The sequence below is a fragment of the Corylus avellana genome, chromosome 11 (genome assembly GCF_965113065.1).
Source record: "Corylus avellana chromosome 11, dhCorAvel1.hap1.2, whole genome shotgun sequence".
Classification (NCBI taxonomy): domain Eukaryota; kingdom Viridiplantae; phylum Streptophyta; class Magnoliopsida; order Fagales; family Betulaceae; genus Corylus; species Corylus avellana.
The window spans coordinates 553,140-571,525 of NC_142500.1; the positions used below are offsets into that span (position 1 = coordinate 553,140).

Genomic DNA, 18,386 nt, shown 5'->3' on the forward strand with positions numbered 1-18,386 from the left:
CCGCACCTCTACCGTGGTTATCGAAAGTCGTTGTTACTTGTTGCTCATTTTTCATACAACCTAAACTCCGAACAAAAAAAATTATTATTTTTTTCTAATGAAAAATGATGTCATTAAAAAAATAAAAAAAACCAACCTAAATTATATGGATAAACCCAACAATCTTACCCAAGTGAAAAAAAAAGGTTTGGAGTTGAGAGCATAGTAGGAGGGGAGGGAGTTACGACTCCCTCCTTCCCGCCACTTTTCTCCTTTCTCTCTTTCCCCTCCCTTTTTCCACCTTCATCTTAGATCGATCATGACGCATGTGTCAATGTTCCTCGAGGTGCTTTTTAGCGGCGCGTGGCTGGCCGGTGATGGCGTGGGGAACACGTGATGGTGTTGGGTTTTTGTTATTGTATTTTTCGTGTATTTTTAATAAGAATATATTCTCTCTATATCAACTTTTAGAACCGATCTATAAGGTGAAGTTTTATTCATTTTATTAGGTTTTGTTTTCATGAATCCTTAAAAATAATTCTGCCATATCCTTAATAGCAAGCTAGTTACACCTATAACCAAAATGGTAACCTAGCATTTCGTGGTTTAAAATGGAATTGGTTTCCAGTTGGTCTATTGTTTTCTTATGGTTCATTTTATGGAAGCAAACCATAAACTGATGATGGAGGAGTTATCAAGCATAAAGAATAATTGTCACTATGATAAAGGTAGGGAAGGAGATTACGATTGATAAAGCACTAGTAGAGGAGTTAAAAAAAAAGTTAGGGAATCAAGAACCTGGCAGCGAATAGAGACGTAATTCGTCAGAATTTGCTGTAGACCTGAAACTAATTGAGATGGTGACTTGTCATAGATGTTGTCTTATAATAGCCTGAAATGCTATTGTATATGTCATAGATAATGTTTGATTTGTGAAGATTCCAAAGTATATCTTTGGCATTGTACATAGCATTTTTCTTCATTTGATTGTTATTTCGTTAAAAAAAAAGAATAAGAAAAAAAAAAGGGGCGGTTTGAGCCGAGATTACAAATTATTAACCGCAAAATGGGCCTCCAACATTTCGGCTACCAACGGGCTTGGGTTGACCTGCAACGTTAAGCTCCATCTCGCGACTATCTGCTGTTTCAATGCAAAAGATTGAAAAGAGTATCTCAGCCCCCCAAAAAAGGAAGAAAAACCGGAGAAGAAGATCGGCATCGTCATCAAGCTCACAGCTCTGTGACAATCAAAGCAACCATTGGCGAAACGACACCGCACCGCATGACATTTCAACCAATTGTCTCACCGCTTGATGATGGCGACAGAGAGACACGCTTCCTTACCTTCAACATCTCACGAAGATAACGCCATGTAAGCTCTTCTTTAAAGCTCAAAATTTTTTCACCTGATCAATTTCACTTTTTCAGTTAGAGTTCAATTTTCTTTCTGTTATAGAAATGGTACAATTCCTGAATTTGTGAATAACATTTGCTAGTTTTGGCATTCAAGCGATGCCAAAGTCTGCGATCCACGGTGATCATGGAGGGAATTATCCATTTCTTACAATTACTAGTTAGGTCGCGTTTAGTTGTCAAGAAAGTTTTACTGGAAAATATTTCTCATGAAAAAAAAATATATATTTTCACTGATGGTTAAAATCTGTGTGTTTCTTTCTGTTATAGAAATGGTAGGATTCCTAATTTTTTTTTTCTTCTTTTAATAACATTTTCTAGTTTTGCTTGCTAGTGCTAGCAAAGTCTGCGAATCACTATCTAGGTCGCGTTTCGTTGGCGAGAAATTTTTATAGGAGTTTTTTTTGATAAGTAGTTCTATAGGAAAATATTTCTCATGAAAAGAAAGTTAATTCTTTTTATTACTTGGTGTAATTTTAGGTTTCTGGATATACTGCATGAGGCTCCTCTACTCGGTAACCGCAAATCCAGAAGCATTTTTGGGAGTATTTTCTACTGTTTTTTCTTGGCAAGTAGCTTTGAAACCCTGCTTTATGGCAAAAACGAAGTCGGTTTTGTGCTGACTGGACATTGCTGATTGTTCATCAACTTTAGGTAGGTTACGCTGTGTTGGCCGTGGGAGCTCCATGGATATTCCGTCCCATAAAGAGCTTGGTCTCAGCGTTGCTTTGCAGTTGCAGTGTTGTTCTTTTACTAGTCACAGGTTTTTCTTTCTGCCCTTTAGTTAAATATGCTTCTTTTTAAACATGCATTTTTCATGAAAAGTGTCATGTTCGAATAGTGCGTTTTATCTTTGAGCTTTGTTTGTAATGAATCCATTTCCTTATGTATTTGGGGGATGAGGCATACCTAAAACATATTATACATGGTCCATTTTTTAATCATTCTACACGGGCTATTAGAATGTTGGCTGAAGTTCGGTTTATGGAACCAAATTATGGGAATGTGATATAGCTAGGATGTCTAGTTGTCTGGTAATTCTATTTTTACTTTTTTGGTGCTTGACTATACATCCACCATTTCAACTGTGTTGTACATCATTAGTTCTTTTTTTTTTTTGGGTGTTACTATTGCTTGTAGCTTAGCTTAGAATGGAATGTCTTGCTGCTATTATAGGGAGTTGATCCAATAATGATCATATATGTCAATGTTTCAGGCATCTTTCAGCAATATCTGGTTTACCAAGTCCAGAAAATACGCTTGCAGGTGATCTTTATTATTTACCTGGTTGAATGTCTATTTTCCAATGTCTCTTGCTTTTTGGTGAGGGTCCTCTCTCTCACATACACAATCACTTGCTGCCCACGTTGAAAAGAACTGCCTTTTGAATTGAAACTATGAGTTGAATTGGTAAAAAAAAAAAAAGAAGTGATCTTTAGACCATTAGTCTCTGTACTGGGGATGGATCTGTGCCCTACCCACAAAATCACATTTCCAGATAGGTAGTGGTGAACTTACCAAAAGGATTTGGCTATTTGCTTAGTAACTGAAAAGAGAGGATTTAGCTATTAAGATCCATTAATATTTCTATCTTGTGCAGTGGTGATGGGATGTCAATTCGTTTTTTTCTTTCTTTTCCAAACATGCTATTTGGTTTAAAAACCATAACATGCACATTGTCTTGTAGGGTTATTATAGTTTCAGCCAGAAGTTGAAGCATATTGTTCGCCTACCTTTTGCCATTACTGCATATGGTATGTATACATGTGTGTTTGTGTTTTTTTTTTCTTTGAATGTAAAAGAATATATATGGTTCTGGATGAAGATTGTTGAATTGAGTTGATAAGTACTCAATCTTCATCAGGGCCTGATTATGAAGATAGTTTCCTGATTCTGGTAAAATTTGGTGTTACCTCTTCTCATGCTTTTATGTCTTCCAATTTGAGGGGTTCCCTGTCGTCAAAAATATTATTGTTATTTAAAATATTTTGGCTAAATGCTAGGAACTGCTGCAATGCTACTAATCATGGTATGGAAACCCCACATCAGTATTCTTTCCATCTCAACAATGCTGAGGTACACATACCATCTACTTATGAGTGTGAGGATAGACATTTCGTTTGCTAGACATATTGCTTCAATCTTAAAAATATCATTTTTAAATTTTGAATGCATTCATGAAGTATTGGATGTGTTTCGACAAGTACCCAAGTAATATTCTACCTCTGCTACATAGCTTTAATGGAACTGATGTGAGATATATCATGATCAATATTGAGATTTAAGTCCCCTAATTTTACATTCTCCAGTTTTAAGATTTATATTGATTGTCAGGTCATGATACTGTTGATTATGGATAACTTCATGCCCTGTCTGTTGTGTAGGTTTTAGTTAATAAGTTGAGTATGAATGCTACTTCTCTGAATGTTATCCTCGTTTAGTACACAATTGAATATTGATTGTTTCTTTGTCAAACTATGTACTGCTGATAAAATCTTGGTCTCACATTAATCTGCAGGATTATTATGGTAATTGAAGCAATATGTGCTGGATCTTTTATGAGTGTCTATATTGGTGAGTTTTCACATTCTATGGAGGTTTTGGGGATTTGAATTGATGTAGTGCGTTTGTGATAGTTGATTTGGAAGTATCTGTGAATTGTTTTTATGCTGGCTTAGCTGCTAAAGTCTTTTTGTTGTCATGCTAGAGGCCTGTTATTGAATCCCTTCTTAATAAAGGGTTGGGATGGGAAGTGCTACTCTTCTTTTAATATTTGTATTCAAGGTTATAGAAAAGAATTTATTGAATCCAATGTGTCTGCTCGTAATGAGTTTAAAGAGTTGCTCTAACCTATGGGCTCTAATTTCCTTTTCAATGGGCATTAATAAATAAAATATGCATAACTGTGCTCTTATGATCTCTTTCACTAGCTGGTATATGTGCTATCTGTCCATGTCCATATTCTACTCTTAAGACAAATTATGAAAACCTCTGATAAGGTTGTTGAGATAAACATGACTCAATTTTAGTTTTTATTTCATTCCAACTGCACAAAATGTTTCTAGTTTGTCCAAGAGAAAAGCATGATTTTCTTTTGGAGAATATTTAAGATTCCAATTTTCTGTTATGCCCTAGGCTTTCATCATGAAAAAATCTTTCATGCTGTAACATTATATATTGCCAAAAAGTATGAAAAGTTTTCTTTGTGTTACACCTGTCTGGCTAATTCTGAGCCTATTGATATCTTGCCCAAACAAGACGCTCTGCCAGGCACCTACTGATTGAATATGAGCTTGTAGATTCATGTTGTATCTCCCTTAACTCTTTGCCATGTGTGTTTTGGGGCTTGCAGGTTATGTACACCAGTACAATTCATTGAATTCTCAGCCTGATGTCTTAAAGTCACTATATTCTCCACTTCAACCATCAAGTTCTTTGGAAGGTTTGAGGTAATAATGTAGTCATTATTAATGTGTTGTCTGCATTCACGCTTTTTAAGAATGGGAGACAATCTCGTCCTGAGAATATTCAACTTTATTTTGAATAATGATGCATCATTTAATGTGTGTTGTAAGATCAATGCTACAGGATAGACAGGCAGAGTTTATATTCCCTTATTATAGCACTACAATACTCTCTCACACATACACATGCGCACAAACATCTATTACTTGGGCATATACAATGCAATATGTGATGCCATAATGTGACTTGTTTGGCAAAACAGGTATCATGAAGGTGGTCGGCTCTCGGATGAGCAAATGGCTTTGTTGCAATATCAGCGTGAAAACCTTCATTTTTTGAGTGAGGAGGTACATGGCAATTTGAAATTTACCTTTGCTGGTGTTCAGTTCAATCTGTCGGTGTTTAGCTGCTCTATCTTTCATTAAAAATTCCACTCATTAATACACATGTTAATACAAGAATTCATATATAAATGTGTGTTGGGATGGTGGGTGTGTGGGTATGTATATTGTTATTAATTTCCAAACATGTGATTGTGCAGATTCTGCGATTGCAAGAGTCCTTAAGTAAATATGAACGGTCTAGTGATGGAAGCACACCTCAGGTGATTGTCATCGTAAATTAATATTCTTTTATCCGTAGAACTATGCAACTATAAGATATTATTTAATGAAGGATGCCTAAATGTGTACATGTTCGTGTGTCATTGTGACTGAAGTGAGTCAAAACTACCATTATGGCATTGTTTGGCCATGGGAGATGTTAAATATTTAACCTCTTAGAGATGATTTTCCTGTATTCTGTCAAATAAGAGCAATCTGAATGTCTTTGTTTCAAGGAGAGTTCTATAGGCATGATAGTAGATCATGACGGTCAATTTTAACACCTCAAGGATGGCGAAAAGAATGAGCTATAATTATGGGAATCTTGTTAACTCAGTATTCATGTGTGCAAAGGCTTGTAACTAATTGGTGTTCAGGGAGCATTTTGGAAAAAACATGATTTATGATGGCCAGGAAGAGTAACTTTAGTAGCCTCTTTTAGGTGTCTATTTGAAGGAATTGATGCAATATCGAAATGACATGTAAGAATAAACAATTTCATTATTGTTTGATATGTCCCTTTCAATTCATCCCTTTAACTAGTAGTTAAAAGGGGAATGGTTAGTTGAGGAATGGTGTCTTGTAAGAATGGTTACTAATGGCTCCACATGCAGGTTGATCTTGCCCACATGTTAGCAGCTCGTGATCAGGAATTACGGACACTTAGTGCGGAGGTAATACCTGGTTGATCTTTCCCACTTGTTCATGTTAGACTTCTCCAAATGGTCATCCCTCATGATGGTTTTGATTTTAGCGTTGCATCAATTGCTTGGTGCTTACAGTTGATATCCACTAAAAATGGAATGTATAATGTGCATGTTGTTACTATTGAACTTCTGCCTTCGGGTAGTAAAAGGCACAATGTTTCAATTTTCTTTTTTACAGGATGACAAGCCTATTATTTTTTCATGCATGGTGATGTGCTGCTCTGTTTGAATGAATTCATTAATTCTATCCAGGGAAACAAGGGGCAGGTTATGATGGTTACCATATATGTTAATTATTTGTGACTTATGGAAAAAAAGAGAGAGAAAAAAAAAAAAGGGAAATGTCATTGTTTTGGCTCTAATAGGCGAACTATATCTAGGGCATATCAACTTTGAATATTTCATGAGTTTAAATTTTGGACATGCTACATATCACTATTAGGGGGAAATTTGTCCTTTCCAAACTCACTGCTAGGAGCAATCATTTCTAGTTCAAATTCAATGACATATCGTAACACTAGTAGAAAGTCCCTCAGAGAGGTAAACCAAACAGCAAAAGAAAGTTTCTACATCTTCCTTTTAAGTTGAAGGATGAATGAGATGAAATCTTGATATATTTGTTGATGTCTTTGTGGCAGAGGTTATTATCAGTGTCAAAGATGTAATCGCATTTTTGAGTAAGGGTAACTTGGAGTGGTTGAACTTAATTCTTTGAAACAAAGGTGTACAGGAGTACTAAAACTTGTTAGTCAATGAACTTGAATATGATCAGAACTTTTTCTCTGCCCCTGGACACTTGGACATGATTTGTTCATCTGTAGACATTGAAAGTTCCATTAAGCAAATAGAATATAGAATTTGACAAAAATCCACCTTATATTCTTGCACTTGAAATGGATGCTGAAAGGGACTTAAGTTGCAGGTGAATCAACTGCAGTCTGAGCTAAGGCTTGCTCGTTCTTTGATAGCTGAGAGGGATGCTGAGATACAGCGTGTTCGAACTACCAATAATCAGGCAAGAACTAGTGTGTTGCGTCTAATCTTCCATATTACGTATTTGTATTATAATTGTCGAAGACCTGAAACTCTTTATTATATCAGTTACATGCTTATGTGATTTGTGTCATGGTTAGCATCTCCTATCTATTAAGATTTTTGAACTTTTAAGCTTCATTTGAATTTGAATTTGAATTTTTTTGTGGGGTAATATTCAACAGTATGTAGAAGAGAATGAAAGACTAAGAGCTATTTTAGGAGAATGGAGTTCCCGAGCAGCAAAGGTATTTTCTCATCTGTTCTTTCAGCTAATTGGTGAAAGATTATCAAACCCAACTCTGGGTTTCACTTAATTTGGTATGGAATATCTTGCTGATTCAATCTCAAAATTTGATAATATTAAAAGCTTGAGCGAGCATTGGAGGCTGAACGAATGTCAACTCTTGAACTGCAAAAGAAGATTGCAACACTGAAAAATCACTCAAATGCATCAGCAGACTCTTCTGAGCACCGTGGAGCATAGTCACACTCCCCAGATATATGCATATATGCTGACCCTTTTTACTATTCTGTAATGCTTTTGTCAGTCTTATTCCTTTTCTAGGTTGAATTGATAGAGGGTAAACAAAGGAAAAAGAAGAAAGAGAGTTCAATAAGCGTCGACTGAAGGAGAATGTTAAGCATAGACAGGTGTAGATGGCTGAATGTATGTATCTGTTTGTGAAGCAGCATTTTTTTCCGTCTTCGAATGGCCCCTTGGCCATGGAGGCTTCATCGAGACTTGTAAAATACCTATGTTATGCACCGGTAAGGGCAGTTCAGTTTTTTCCTTTTTCCTTTATTCAAGAAAGCAAGTATAATTCGATTCTTGATTTTTCTCGCCAAGTCTAAGTGTTACAATTTTTTGGAAAATGTATGGTGCATGAACATTGGGTCTGTCTTTTGGTAGCCAATTGAAAAACTAGAGAAAATCGTGGGAGTTAGCATCATCAGACTTGTGAGTTGTGAACATTCGCTACGTTCTGATCATTTCTGTAGTCCTATTGTCAATCTTATTGAAAACGTTTCTACGTACCAATGATTGTGAAAATCGTAGGAGTCTTGAGGATTAGAATCTATTTGACCCTTTATTCCATCCACTGTTTGCACTTATAGTTTTATTGTTAAATTATTAAGAGTGAAATGGAAATGGTCTCTATCATGGTTCACATTAGATTTTACAGATATAATGGTATATGAGAAATGCTAGATACTATAATTTTATTTAACATTCATTTAATTAGGTTGATGTGACACTCTCAACTAACTCTCGGATTAATTCTTATTCAATAACAATAATAAAAGATCAAATGGTTGAGTTGAAGTGTCATATCAACTGAACCATTATATGATTAAAATAATGTTATCTAGCATTACTCAACGGGGTATATGTTATCGCATGGTAAACATGTTAGTGTCATTTAAAATTTTTAATGATCAAAGTTGCATCATGCTGTTATGTACATCGTTGAATATAACAAAACAAAATTTGAACTATAAATAGAATCCTCTCCATTTCACCATCCAAGTGTGTCACATAATCATGAAAATTGTGAGAGTGGAGTGTAATAATCTTTGTGACCATTTTCAAAAGTGATAACTTTAGTCTGTGATTGTCATTGATCTCAAAATAATCTTTCCGTACATCTACTGTTAAAAAAACTAATGAAATGTTTATCATGTGTACCAAAAAGTCATGCAAGACCGATAAAATATTGTCACGTGTACGTATTAGTAGGGTTGTTAAGTGAGCGAAGCGTCTCGCGAGCAAGCTCGGGCTCGGCTCGCATAAGCTCGGCTCGTGCTCGACTCGAATATTAAATGAAGCACTTCATGAACACAAATCCTGGCTCGAATATTAAACGAAACAAGCTCGGCTCGACTCGGCTAAGCTCGTGAACAGCTCGTATAAGCTCGAGTGTATATATATATATAAACTAAGTAATAGATAATTAATTATAAATCCCATAATTATTAAAACCTTAAAATTGCATTTATATTTAAGCGTTAGAGAATGAAAAATTATAGACCATTCGTGATGAAAGAGAGAGAGAGCAATCATTAAAAAAACATCGATTCAATTAGAGCAGATCCAAACGAAAGGAAGAAGAATCAAGCAGAAACTATTGAGGGAGATTGCGAAAGGCATAAACTATTAATGAATCAAACAGACCCAAATACTATCACTACATGTCTGGTGAGTGAGAGTGAGAGGGTGGGAAATGAGAGTTCAGGTGGAAGATCCGTTGTGACTAGTGAGGGGGATTGAGAGAGAGACGTTAAAAAAATATTTTTTTTGTAGGGGGCGTTGTCCCAATGCAGTCTGAATGCAACCTGTTAACTTGTCCCACATTGTTAAGAAAACATCAATCTCCAAGTTTGCTTATCTATAAAATGATGCATATTCTCTCTCTTTGAAACCAAATGCCTTGCTGTATTGACTCAGGCTTCATACTCGACTAGCCAGGCTAAGCAAATACTCATATGCAAACTAACTTCTTAAACCGTTTAAGAGTACTTGAAGTTAAAATTTTTTAAAAAAAACAAAAACATTAAATATAAGAGCCAGCTCGCGAGCTAGCTCGGCTCGACTTATTATTAGCTCGAGCTCGATTTTTTTGGCTTGCCCTTGAGCTCGAGTAAAATTTAAACGAGCCAAGCTTGAACAAGGGAAGCTCGCTCAAGCTCGGCTCGTTTACACCCCTACGTATTAGCATATTTTTTGAAAAAAAAAAAAAAAAAATGGGGTGGCAATGGGGAAACTAAACTACCTTTTGTGGGTGGCGGTGGGGTCCTTTGTCGACTCATCCCTACCCTTGTAGAGGTGCTTCACAGAAAACCTCCACCTTGTGGAGGTGGTTGGGAGGGTGAGAGAGTTCTTTGCAACCCTTCTTTTCCCGTTCAAGGATGGGTTGCGAGGGACTTTTCTACCTTCATAACTACTGAGGAGGTGGGGTGCTTCCCCTGTGACCCACCCTCTCCTGTGCTAGGGTGAGTTGTAATGGACCCCACACTCACAATCATTTTTGGGGGAGTCCATCCTCGCTACCGCCTATGTGGAAATGTGTTCTCTCGCCTTATGAAGATGGCCACAAGGTTGGGGAGTTCCTCGCAACTCACCCCAGCACTTAAAGAGGATGGGTCGCATGGGGTTCCCTCATCTCCACTGGGTGGGTGTACCTAGTGGGCCACCTCTTCAAGGATGCGGGTGGGTTGCATAAGAACCTTTACCATCACTTGCGGAGGGAATTTTTCCCCTCCACCACCTCCTTCATTTTCTTTTCTTTTTTGAATTTTTGAAAAATATGCTGATATAGTAAAAAACTAAAAATGCATATGAGAGAACACTATACATCTTTATGCGACTTTTTTATACACGTGATTAAAAAAAAAAAAAAAAAAAAAAATCTACTAGTTTTTTAACGGTCGATGGAATGATCAAATTTGTATCCAACACGTTCACCCAGAAAATAAATTTAGCTAATTTAACCATGGGCATAACCGAGAGCAAGAAGGAATCCAGAAAATTATGGAAACTTGCTGGAAGTCAATTAGAAGATCATGGGCATAATTTGCCATAGATGTCTATCATGGGCAAACCAGCACTAATTGAGATTATTCTCTATTGTTCAAATTACAATGGGCTGACATGAGTTGTTTCATTCAAAAAGAGACAACCAAACACATCATTAAAGAAATCACGACCTTTAACAACTCCTCCCCCTCCAAATATAGATTCTGTATCATACTTGCATGCTCTTGTACAGTCAGGACAGTAAGTAACCTACATAACAAACAACGTGGGTGTATCATTTAGCGAAGTGCATTGAATAGAAACTACCCAAAACGTGAAAGAAAGCACCAACTGAGATGAGGATTTGGCTTGGATCAAGGCTCAGTTAACGATTAGATCAGTTGGGATTGAAACACGTTTTCCTTGATCCTGTTATGCGACACGTTCCTATCCTTGTGTCTGGTTTTAACTAGAATTAGACCCAATCCAAACCCAATTGATGAATAGATAATATAGGAGAGAGTAATACTTTTCTTCACACCATTTATCACATCTATGTCACATTGGCTGATGACATGACATGACATGTTTTTTTTCTTTTTTAAATGGCTAACATGGAAAAACAATTAAAACATGTCATGTCAGTTGGCGTTACTTGGATGTGATAAATGAGCGTGAAGATTAGAATATTCCTATCGGTGAACATCATCTCACATAACAGAAGCTGGCATTCAAATTTCAAGGTACAAACCTCCAACAACTTTGGCTGGAAACTTCTATCGAGCATGACATCCACACCATAAATAGCCCTCGATCTAGGGCTATGCATCTCCGGATGTACTGCAGTAGCTGAATCGAAGACTGATCGTATCATTTTTCTCACTCTCTGATGGATCTCCAACCATTTAACTGCAACAACAATTGGAATTTTCACTTCAGAGTTTTTATGAGAAAACCAATGATTTGCTGCAAGTTCGAAAAGCCCATTCACTTGGGAAGGCAAGCATAATAACTGTTAACTGATAAGCAAACCTCACCTTGATGTTCCTGTTCAAATTCTGTCACAAACTCTGGCGTATGCTTGTGACTGAATCTCCCACGATAGTTCTGGAAGCCAAAAAAGTGGTCATAGAACAAACTTAAAGCATGAATTTAAGTGCAGAAACTTGATTTCCTAATGAATGCTGAAAATTGATTAGGTTCCCCTTCACACAGACTTCGGGTTAAATCCCATGGTGGGTGTCCATAATCATATGGTAACCAGAAATTTTATACAGGGTCTGGTTCCTAAACATGGTGCTAAGAACATACCATAACAGTAAAGTGAGTCTCGTATTCGAAAAAACTGTGCTTCTCCAAAGAATATGGGTTGTTTGCCAATCTAACCTGAAAATGAAAATGAAAGAACCACCTTAATATTGATATCTTAAATGCAGTCCGAAATACGCCACAAAAAATGTTCTTCATTCATCATTAGATAGTAAAAACAAAGGGTCATATCATATAGGCATCTATGAAGTATTACACCAAAGAAAGAAGTGCATACCCAGAACACATCGGAAAGGAATATTTCTAAAGGGTTCACACTCCGAACCAGTACTATATAACGAAGATCAAACTTCTTCCCGTTAAACAAAGCTGGGTGCTCAATATACTTTTGGCATATTTTAGGACCAGTCTCCATGAGACGAATGATAGCGGTTAAATTATCAGTGACAGTTGTATCAATAGTTCGTGCCATGTTCCAAGGTTTTAAGATCCATAGATTGTTAAGCCCATCTCTTCTGCGTGCATAATAGTCACCAATAAGTTGAGATAATTGAGTTTCAAGATTATAAGTCGGCTGCAACCATTCAGGAGATCCATGTGCCTGTTGGAAAGAAGAAGAAAAAAAATTCAAAGTTAATATTTTTCTTGCAGAGAGAAAGAAAGAAAGAAAGAAAAGAACCAGATCTTCCTTCTGACTTTTGATTATCCAAGCATGCCATTTAGTGAAAACTCATTCTTCAAAAGTTAAGTATGCTCTTAAATTTGACAATAATGATGGAAAGAACTCAAAAAAGCCTCTTTGTTTAAAAGAGTGTCTCTTTTAAACGCTAGCATTTACATGCAGAGTGAGTTTGCTTTCCTAACCTTCTTAACAGTCTCTGCCAAATGATGTTTCATGACAAGACAAGCCTCAAAAGGAAATTGGTTTATGTATTGCTGATCTGTTATTCTGGCAGCCTTCTTCATATCCTCATCTACCTGCGTGCCAGTCCATATAATATCGGCATCCTTTGGTTCAGATGCTGTAAGCAAAACAAATCACAAAAGAAAACTTTCAGAGCAGAAAAAAGCATAATTGAAAAGGACAATAAAAATGACAAATATGAAATAAAGTATATTCAACCAAGACCACCACACAAAATGCATACACCAAAGTTTTGCTTATTAGTGTGGGAGACTAAAACACAGATGACAGTTATGAAGCTGGCAATATACACCATATCCTTAGCAACATCTTGCAGATGCATAAGTATCTAATTAATTTACAGAAAATGCTATTGGCATATTACAACATTTTTTTTTGATAAGTAGCTATTGGCATATTACAACATTAAAACAAAACTATCGAAGAAAATAAATATATTAAATGAAAGTCAAATATAAAGGAGAATTGAAAGCAATGAAACAGAAGACATACTGATGACAAATTCTGGACGTTTCAAAAACTCTTCAACATGAGGTATATCAGTGTAAACACGTAAAGCAGGTCCATCAGTATGATGTATACTTCTAGTTGTAGAAGACTGTATGGGTGGAGAAATCAAACTTTTCGATTCCAAGTTTTGACAGTATTTCTTGTACTCCTAAAAGGATAGATGTAGCTTCAAACTGAGCAACAAGACACAAATTAAATGGATAATAACAGTGAGTCACACGTTAAAATAGAAATGGGAGATAATACTTGAATAAAATAATTCTCTGGCGTGTGGAACCAAGCTGAAAGTCTGGCAGAACGTTGTTTGTCCTCCCCAATACCAAAAAGAAAATCACGAGTGCACTCATCTCCTTTTTCAGCATTCTGGGTTGGCCATAGTATAGAAAAGCTGAAAATAGGGAAAACAGGAATTATTAATGTCGATAATTTTGCTAGTACCATTGGATTTACAACAAAGGCAAAGCAGCATCAAAACAAAAAACATAAAACAGTCCCACATGCATTTATTTACACCAAAAGCACACGGATCATAAAGGTGCTTAATTAATTAAATGGATGAATCAAGAATTAGAACATGTAACTTGTAATTTTAAATATTTCAGTACATAATCAAACATAGAGAATCTTGCAAAGATAAAACGTGAAATTTGTCTACAGAATGACAAAAGTAATATCTGCAACAAATCCGCGAAGTGACATGAAGAAAGATAAAAAAGATAACCTCACAGCTGATGCCAGATTTCCCTCTGGCATGTAGAGAAAAGGAGCCACCCTGAAATTTGGCTCATCACTGGGCCTCAATGCTGAACCTAGTTCATCCATCGCATACCTACAAAGAAATCCAAACAAAGCATTGATCGCTTCAGAAAAGTATCAATTGACTACAAAGCAAATTTTTTATCAATCCTTAATGCATACCATACAGAGGTCCTTAAATCCCTACCATACGGAAGTTTCATCAATCTTTTCCTCATCTGCAAGTCTATATGTCATCAAATACAGCCACATAGCATTTATAATACGATCAGCAAGAGGCTCCTCAGCAGTCCACTCAGGAAGATGTGGCTGAAGAATTGAATCAATCACATGCTTTCCAGTTTCTAATATCTTTGATGCATTGACACCATTCAGTTCAGAAAGCCTCGGAAGAGATTCAAGAATCTCAACGGCACTTTCTCCAAGGGGCCCAGGAATATCCACCTGCAAAATGATTTAACTTCTAAAGACCCACAAATTTTCCAATGCCTTCTTCAACAAAAGTGTCTCCACATCATAGACCATTGTGGCTATATCAAACAAAACTACCTCCAGAGACTGTAAGCATGGAAATCCCTTCAGGACTTCCAACAAGTCACCAACTGAATTCTGTTCCAACGGATTCCCCCGAAGATTCAAGTACGATAGAGATGGCAACAAAACAGGTGAAAAAGCCTGAAAAAAAAGGGGAACTAGAAAGAGATCAGCAATGAGAATACTATTTTGACGAATTTATCATCTAAAACTATACATCTGAAATCCAAAAAATCAAACTTCGTTCTTTTTTCTTTAAATTAGCAACCAAATATCAAAACTATGCCAGCAGAGTAAGTATGAGGCAACCCCACTGCAATGTACCAGATTTTGAAGCTCTTATCTACTTAATAGCGAATAACAAAAAATAACTCTGCCAATAAAATACATCATATAAACACCCAAAAATCTACATGAAGAAAATACGAAACACAAATAGATAATGCTCAAACCTTATTGATCAAATTGTGAATACATCTATTTGAAATGTCAATAGAGGTCACACTCTCCAATGGATAGTCACCACCAAGGACATTGCCTGCATTATCCTTATCATACACCCCTCCACAGAAGCCCAATGCCCACTCACCAAAATTGGCAGTGAAACGTGAGTTGTAGATTTCAAGTTTCGGCAACCCTCGAAGAACTATATCCGCCAGTTGATCCCCACTAGAGATAGAGAGACAGAAGATAACTCCGCGTCAATGTTATTAAAATCTAACTACTTTATCACTTCAACATACAATTCACTGACCTAAATTGATTTAAGAAAAAAATTAAGGGATCTCTCCAGAACTAGTAAACAGTGAGATAGCAAAATCTGAGTCATTTAATTTAAAATGATTACCATCTTAAGAAAATTGGCCTCCTTTTGTAATGGCTTTGAAAATACTTTTCTGTTTTTAAAAACAAAAATACATATTTCTTAATATCATTAGCAAACAATTCAGAACACAAAACATTTTTCAGATTTACATCCCGTCAAAACACTCTTTCTAACCAAAACCAAAAATCACTATTCAAAACCATAATGAAACATATCATGAGAATCCTTATCCTAGTAAGAATAATAACAATTTCCCCACTACAAATCCAAAAAGAACAATAACAATTTCCCAAGAATCAGCTAACATTACCAATTTTGAACAACAGGATTATTGTTGAGCCAGAGCGCTCTTAGGTTTCCAAATTTAGTAACTTCCCGGGCAACCATTTCCACATTCTCAAGCTTGTTCCCAAACAGACTCAGAGCAAGTAAATCCTAGTTACGCATAGCCAAAACAGAGCACATATAAATATCGAAATATATTCTAAGTGCCAAAAGAAGAGCTAATAAAGCACAACTGGCACACCGGAAATCTGCTGGATAAATCAAGGGACAAGAGCGTGTGATCGTCAATGCCAAGCTCCTCAAGCTCCAACCACAAAACGCCGCCGTTTTCTCCTTTCTCTTTCGCATTACTGATTTCGCTTTCAATCGTTTCTAAGACCCCCGGTTCGATGCCGTTTTGATGCGAAACTCCGTCCACAGCTTCCTCGCTCTCTTCCGTGTCCTCTACACACATCAGAGCGGCCATCCTCTCAGCCAATCCTGGAACTTCCCGCAACTGTTAAAAACAAAACAAAACAAAATTAAAAATAAAATACGATAGAGGAGAATGGCAATGATGAGAATATGTTGAAAAGTAGGACCTGTTTGTAGGCGTCGGAGAGGCGGAATGTCCAGGCGTGGTCGATGAGGAACACGTGGGAGTGCTTGGTCATAGAGTCCGAGGTGAGGACGAGCCGTCTCTGGCGGCCGTCTTCGCAGGTTTCGATTCGGAAGTGGGCCCCGCCGTCGAAGGTCTCCGACGAGAGCTTCTGGAAGAGCTGGAAGTGCAGCGACTGAGGAAGCCCCGACGCCGCCAATAGCAGCCCGTGAACTTTCACGAAGTCCTCGTAGATTTCCAATCTCTTGCCGCCGGGCATTTTCGCTTCGCTGCTGAAACGCAGTCACTACGAGTCTACGAGGTAAAGGTTTATCAGTGTGCTCGTCTTCGCTGTGCCGCTCGAACACTTTGTAAGGCTTTGGACGGCGGCGTTTTGTTTTGGGGAAGCTTCTAGCCTTCCAGGGCTTTCTTTCTTTCTCTTTGTTGTGAGATAGACCGGTAAAACGGTATACTATGAATCGAGTAGAGCGCGGGCGCTGTTGTATACGACAATGCCGTTTACGAAGAAATATGCTTTCTTTCTTTTTTCACCTCTATGATAAGGTTACATGAGTAACATGATCATCATCGTCATATTACCGCGTGCAATTATGATTGTAAGTTTGTAACCATCGGTTATCATGATCATCTTGTTGGCATCTTTTTTAACCAAAGTTATTATCACAATTATCATAGTCCATTTTCACACATTCTCATAAGAATATATAGAGTGTATAAGCAATTAATTTGTAGGGGTATAGAAGCTGACACATTCTTCGACGAATGAGAGAAGAATTGCACCGCCACGTTTGTGAGGTAAGCGACTAGCCCAATAGTGAATAGTCTATCAAAGATGAGTACGTTGTCACTCTAACCAAATTGCCAAATTGAGGTGATCTCGCGTCTACCTCTTCACCCCTTAGTGAACGAGAATAGTATAATAATAATAAATATGATTAGTATTTATTTTTGTTGAGAATACAATTAAGACTTTGAATTTTATTTTATTTTTTTATTTTTTTATAATACATTAAAATGATTTTTTATTTTTTATTTTTTTTAAATACTGTTCAAAACTCTTATCCATGGCACCTAAATTGTTTTTATTGTCAAAAGGACTTTCCAATTTGTCTTGTTCTTTGTTTGGCTTAGCTAAAATGGTCCATGCAATCTCATCCGATCCAAAACAAAAAGAATGAAAAATAAATAAATAAAAAATCAGGGACGGACACAAGAGAAACGTTAGGTATTTTTCTAGTGTTTTTTTTTTATGTCTTTCCAACTATGATGTGACTTTTAAAATCATCAATAGATTAAAGTCAGTAATAATAATTTTAAATTCAACGATAATTTTAATAGTCACGTCACAATTGAAAGAATACCAAAAATACATTAGAAGAACACCTAATATTTTTCGGACACAAATATCGACGTGTTGAGGAGAGTGGACAAAGATCATGGGAGCTAAACCATATCCGAATTGTGACAAGGGGGGCCCACGCGCAAACTGCTTTACAATAAGCAGCTTTGGAAGGTGGTCTCGGTGTCATAGACACATATGCTCCCCTGCAACCAACTCCCACTTTGTGCTCTCCACGTGTTTCTGTTAGATACGAACACGTCAGTAACTGATCACGTGTCGCTATCTCTGAAGACCCTGACGAGGCCTACCATAAAAGAACACTGCTGCGCACCTGAACGCAAAACTGGATGGGATTAGACACCCTAATGAGTGGATTAAGGTAAAATCAACAGAGTTACCAACATCTTTTGTGTTGTGAGTTGTGACTTACCTTGGCTCAGAAGAAAGTATTATTGGGCAGAAGCCAAAAGAGAGAAACTGCCACCTAAAAATGTCTTTTTGAAACTTTTGATGAAAATAACAATTAAAACTATGTTTGATAACGACTCATGTTGAGATAGAGACATTCATAATTATGCTTTGTTGTGACATCAAAAATACCATTTTTTTTTACAATTTTGGTATTC

At 36.8% G+C, this 18,386-nt stretch overlaps 2 protein-coding genes across 3 annotated transcripts; one reads left to right on the plus strand and one right to left on the minus strand.

Annotated features, from left to right (window-relative positions):
- Positions 1-1,068: 1,068 nt before the first annotated feature.
- On the plus strand, positions 1,069-8,041 carry LOC132166322 (FRIGIDA interacting protein 1). Of its 2 annotated transcripts, none has more exons than XM_088511888.1 (14): positions 1,069-1,351; positions 1,873-1,964; positions 2,051-2,155; positions 2,609-2,658; positions 3,080-3,146; positions 3,396-3,468; positions 3,911-3,966; positions 4,745-4,841; positions 5,120-5,204; positions 5,399-5,461; positions 6,074-6,133; positions 7,089-7,181; positions 7,384-7,446; positions 7,569-8,041. In XM_088511888.1, the coding sequence occupies exons 1-14, from the start codon at positions 1,293-1,295 to the stop codon at positions 7,683-7,685; spliced, it is 1,080 nt and encodes a 359-aa protein (XP_088368014.1). In that variant the 5' UTR covers positions 1,069-1,292; the 3' UTR covers positions 7,686-8,041. The 2 variants fall into 2 exon arrangements, with proteins under 2 accessions (XP_088368014.1, XP_088368013.1); XM_088511887.1 differs by having other exon boundaries at positions 1,873-1,907; positions 2,047-2,155.
- Positions 8,042-10,728: 2,687 nt separating this feature from the next.
- LOC132166341 (tubulin-tyrosine ligase) lies at positions 10,729-16,848 on the minus strand. Its single transcript, XM_059577143.2, has 15 exons — positions 16,402-16,848; positions 16,062-16,316; positions 15,846-15,970; positions 15,162-15,378; positions 14,725-14,850; positions 14,363-14,619; positions 14,141-14,248; positions 13,666-13,807; positions 13,402-13,567; positions 12,849-13,006; positions 12,262-12,585; positions 12,027-12,101; positions 11,753-11,822; positions 11,467-11,624; positions 10,729-10,985 (listed from the first exon to the last, which is right to left on the minus strand). The coding sequence occupies exons 1-15, from the start codon at positions 16,675-16,677 to the stop codon at positions 10,836-10,838; spliced, it is 2,607 nt and encodes an 868-aa protein (XP_059433126.1). The 5' UTR covers positions 16,678-16,848; the 3' UTR covers positions 10,729-10,835.
- Positions 16,849-18,386: the final 1,538 nt, after the last annotated feature.

Excerpts from the sequence above, each read along its gene's own strand:
- LOC132166322 (XM_088511888.1), top strand. The coding sequence starts at position 1,293 with ATGATGGCGACAGAGAGACACGCTTCCTTACCTTCAACATCTCACGAA. Across the intron at positions 4,842-5,119 it reads AGTTCTTTGGAAGGTTTGAG|GTATCATGAAGGTGGTCGGC; the intron begins GTAATAATGTAG and ends TTGGCAAAACAG. Across the intron at positions 5,462-6,073 it reads GTGATGGAAGCACACCTCAG|GTTGATCTTGCCCACATGTT; the intron begins GTGATTGTCATC and ends CTCCACATGCAG.
- LOC132166341 (XM_059577143.2), bottom strand. The coding sequence starts at position 16,677 with ATGCCCGGCGGCAAGAGATTGGAAATCTACGAGGACTTCGTGAAAGTT. Across the intron at positions 13,808-14,140 it reads AATCTGGCATCAGCTGTGAG|CTTTTCTATACTATGGCCAA; the intron begins GTTATCTTTTTT and ends CCCTATTTTCAG. Across the intron at positions 13,568-13,665 it reads CAGAGAATTATTTTATTCAA|GAGTACAAGAAATACTGTCA; the intron begins GTATTATCTCCC and ends CTATCCTTTTAG.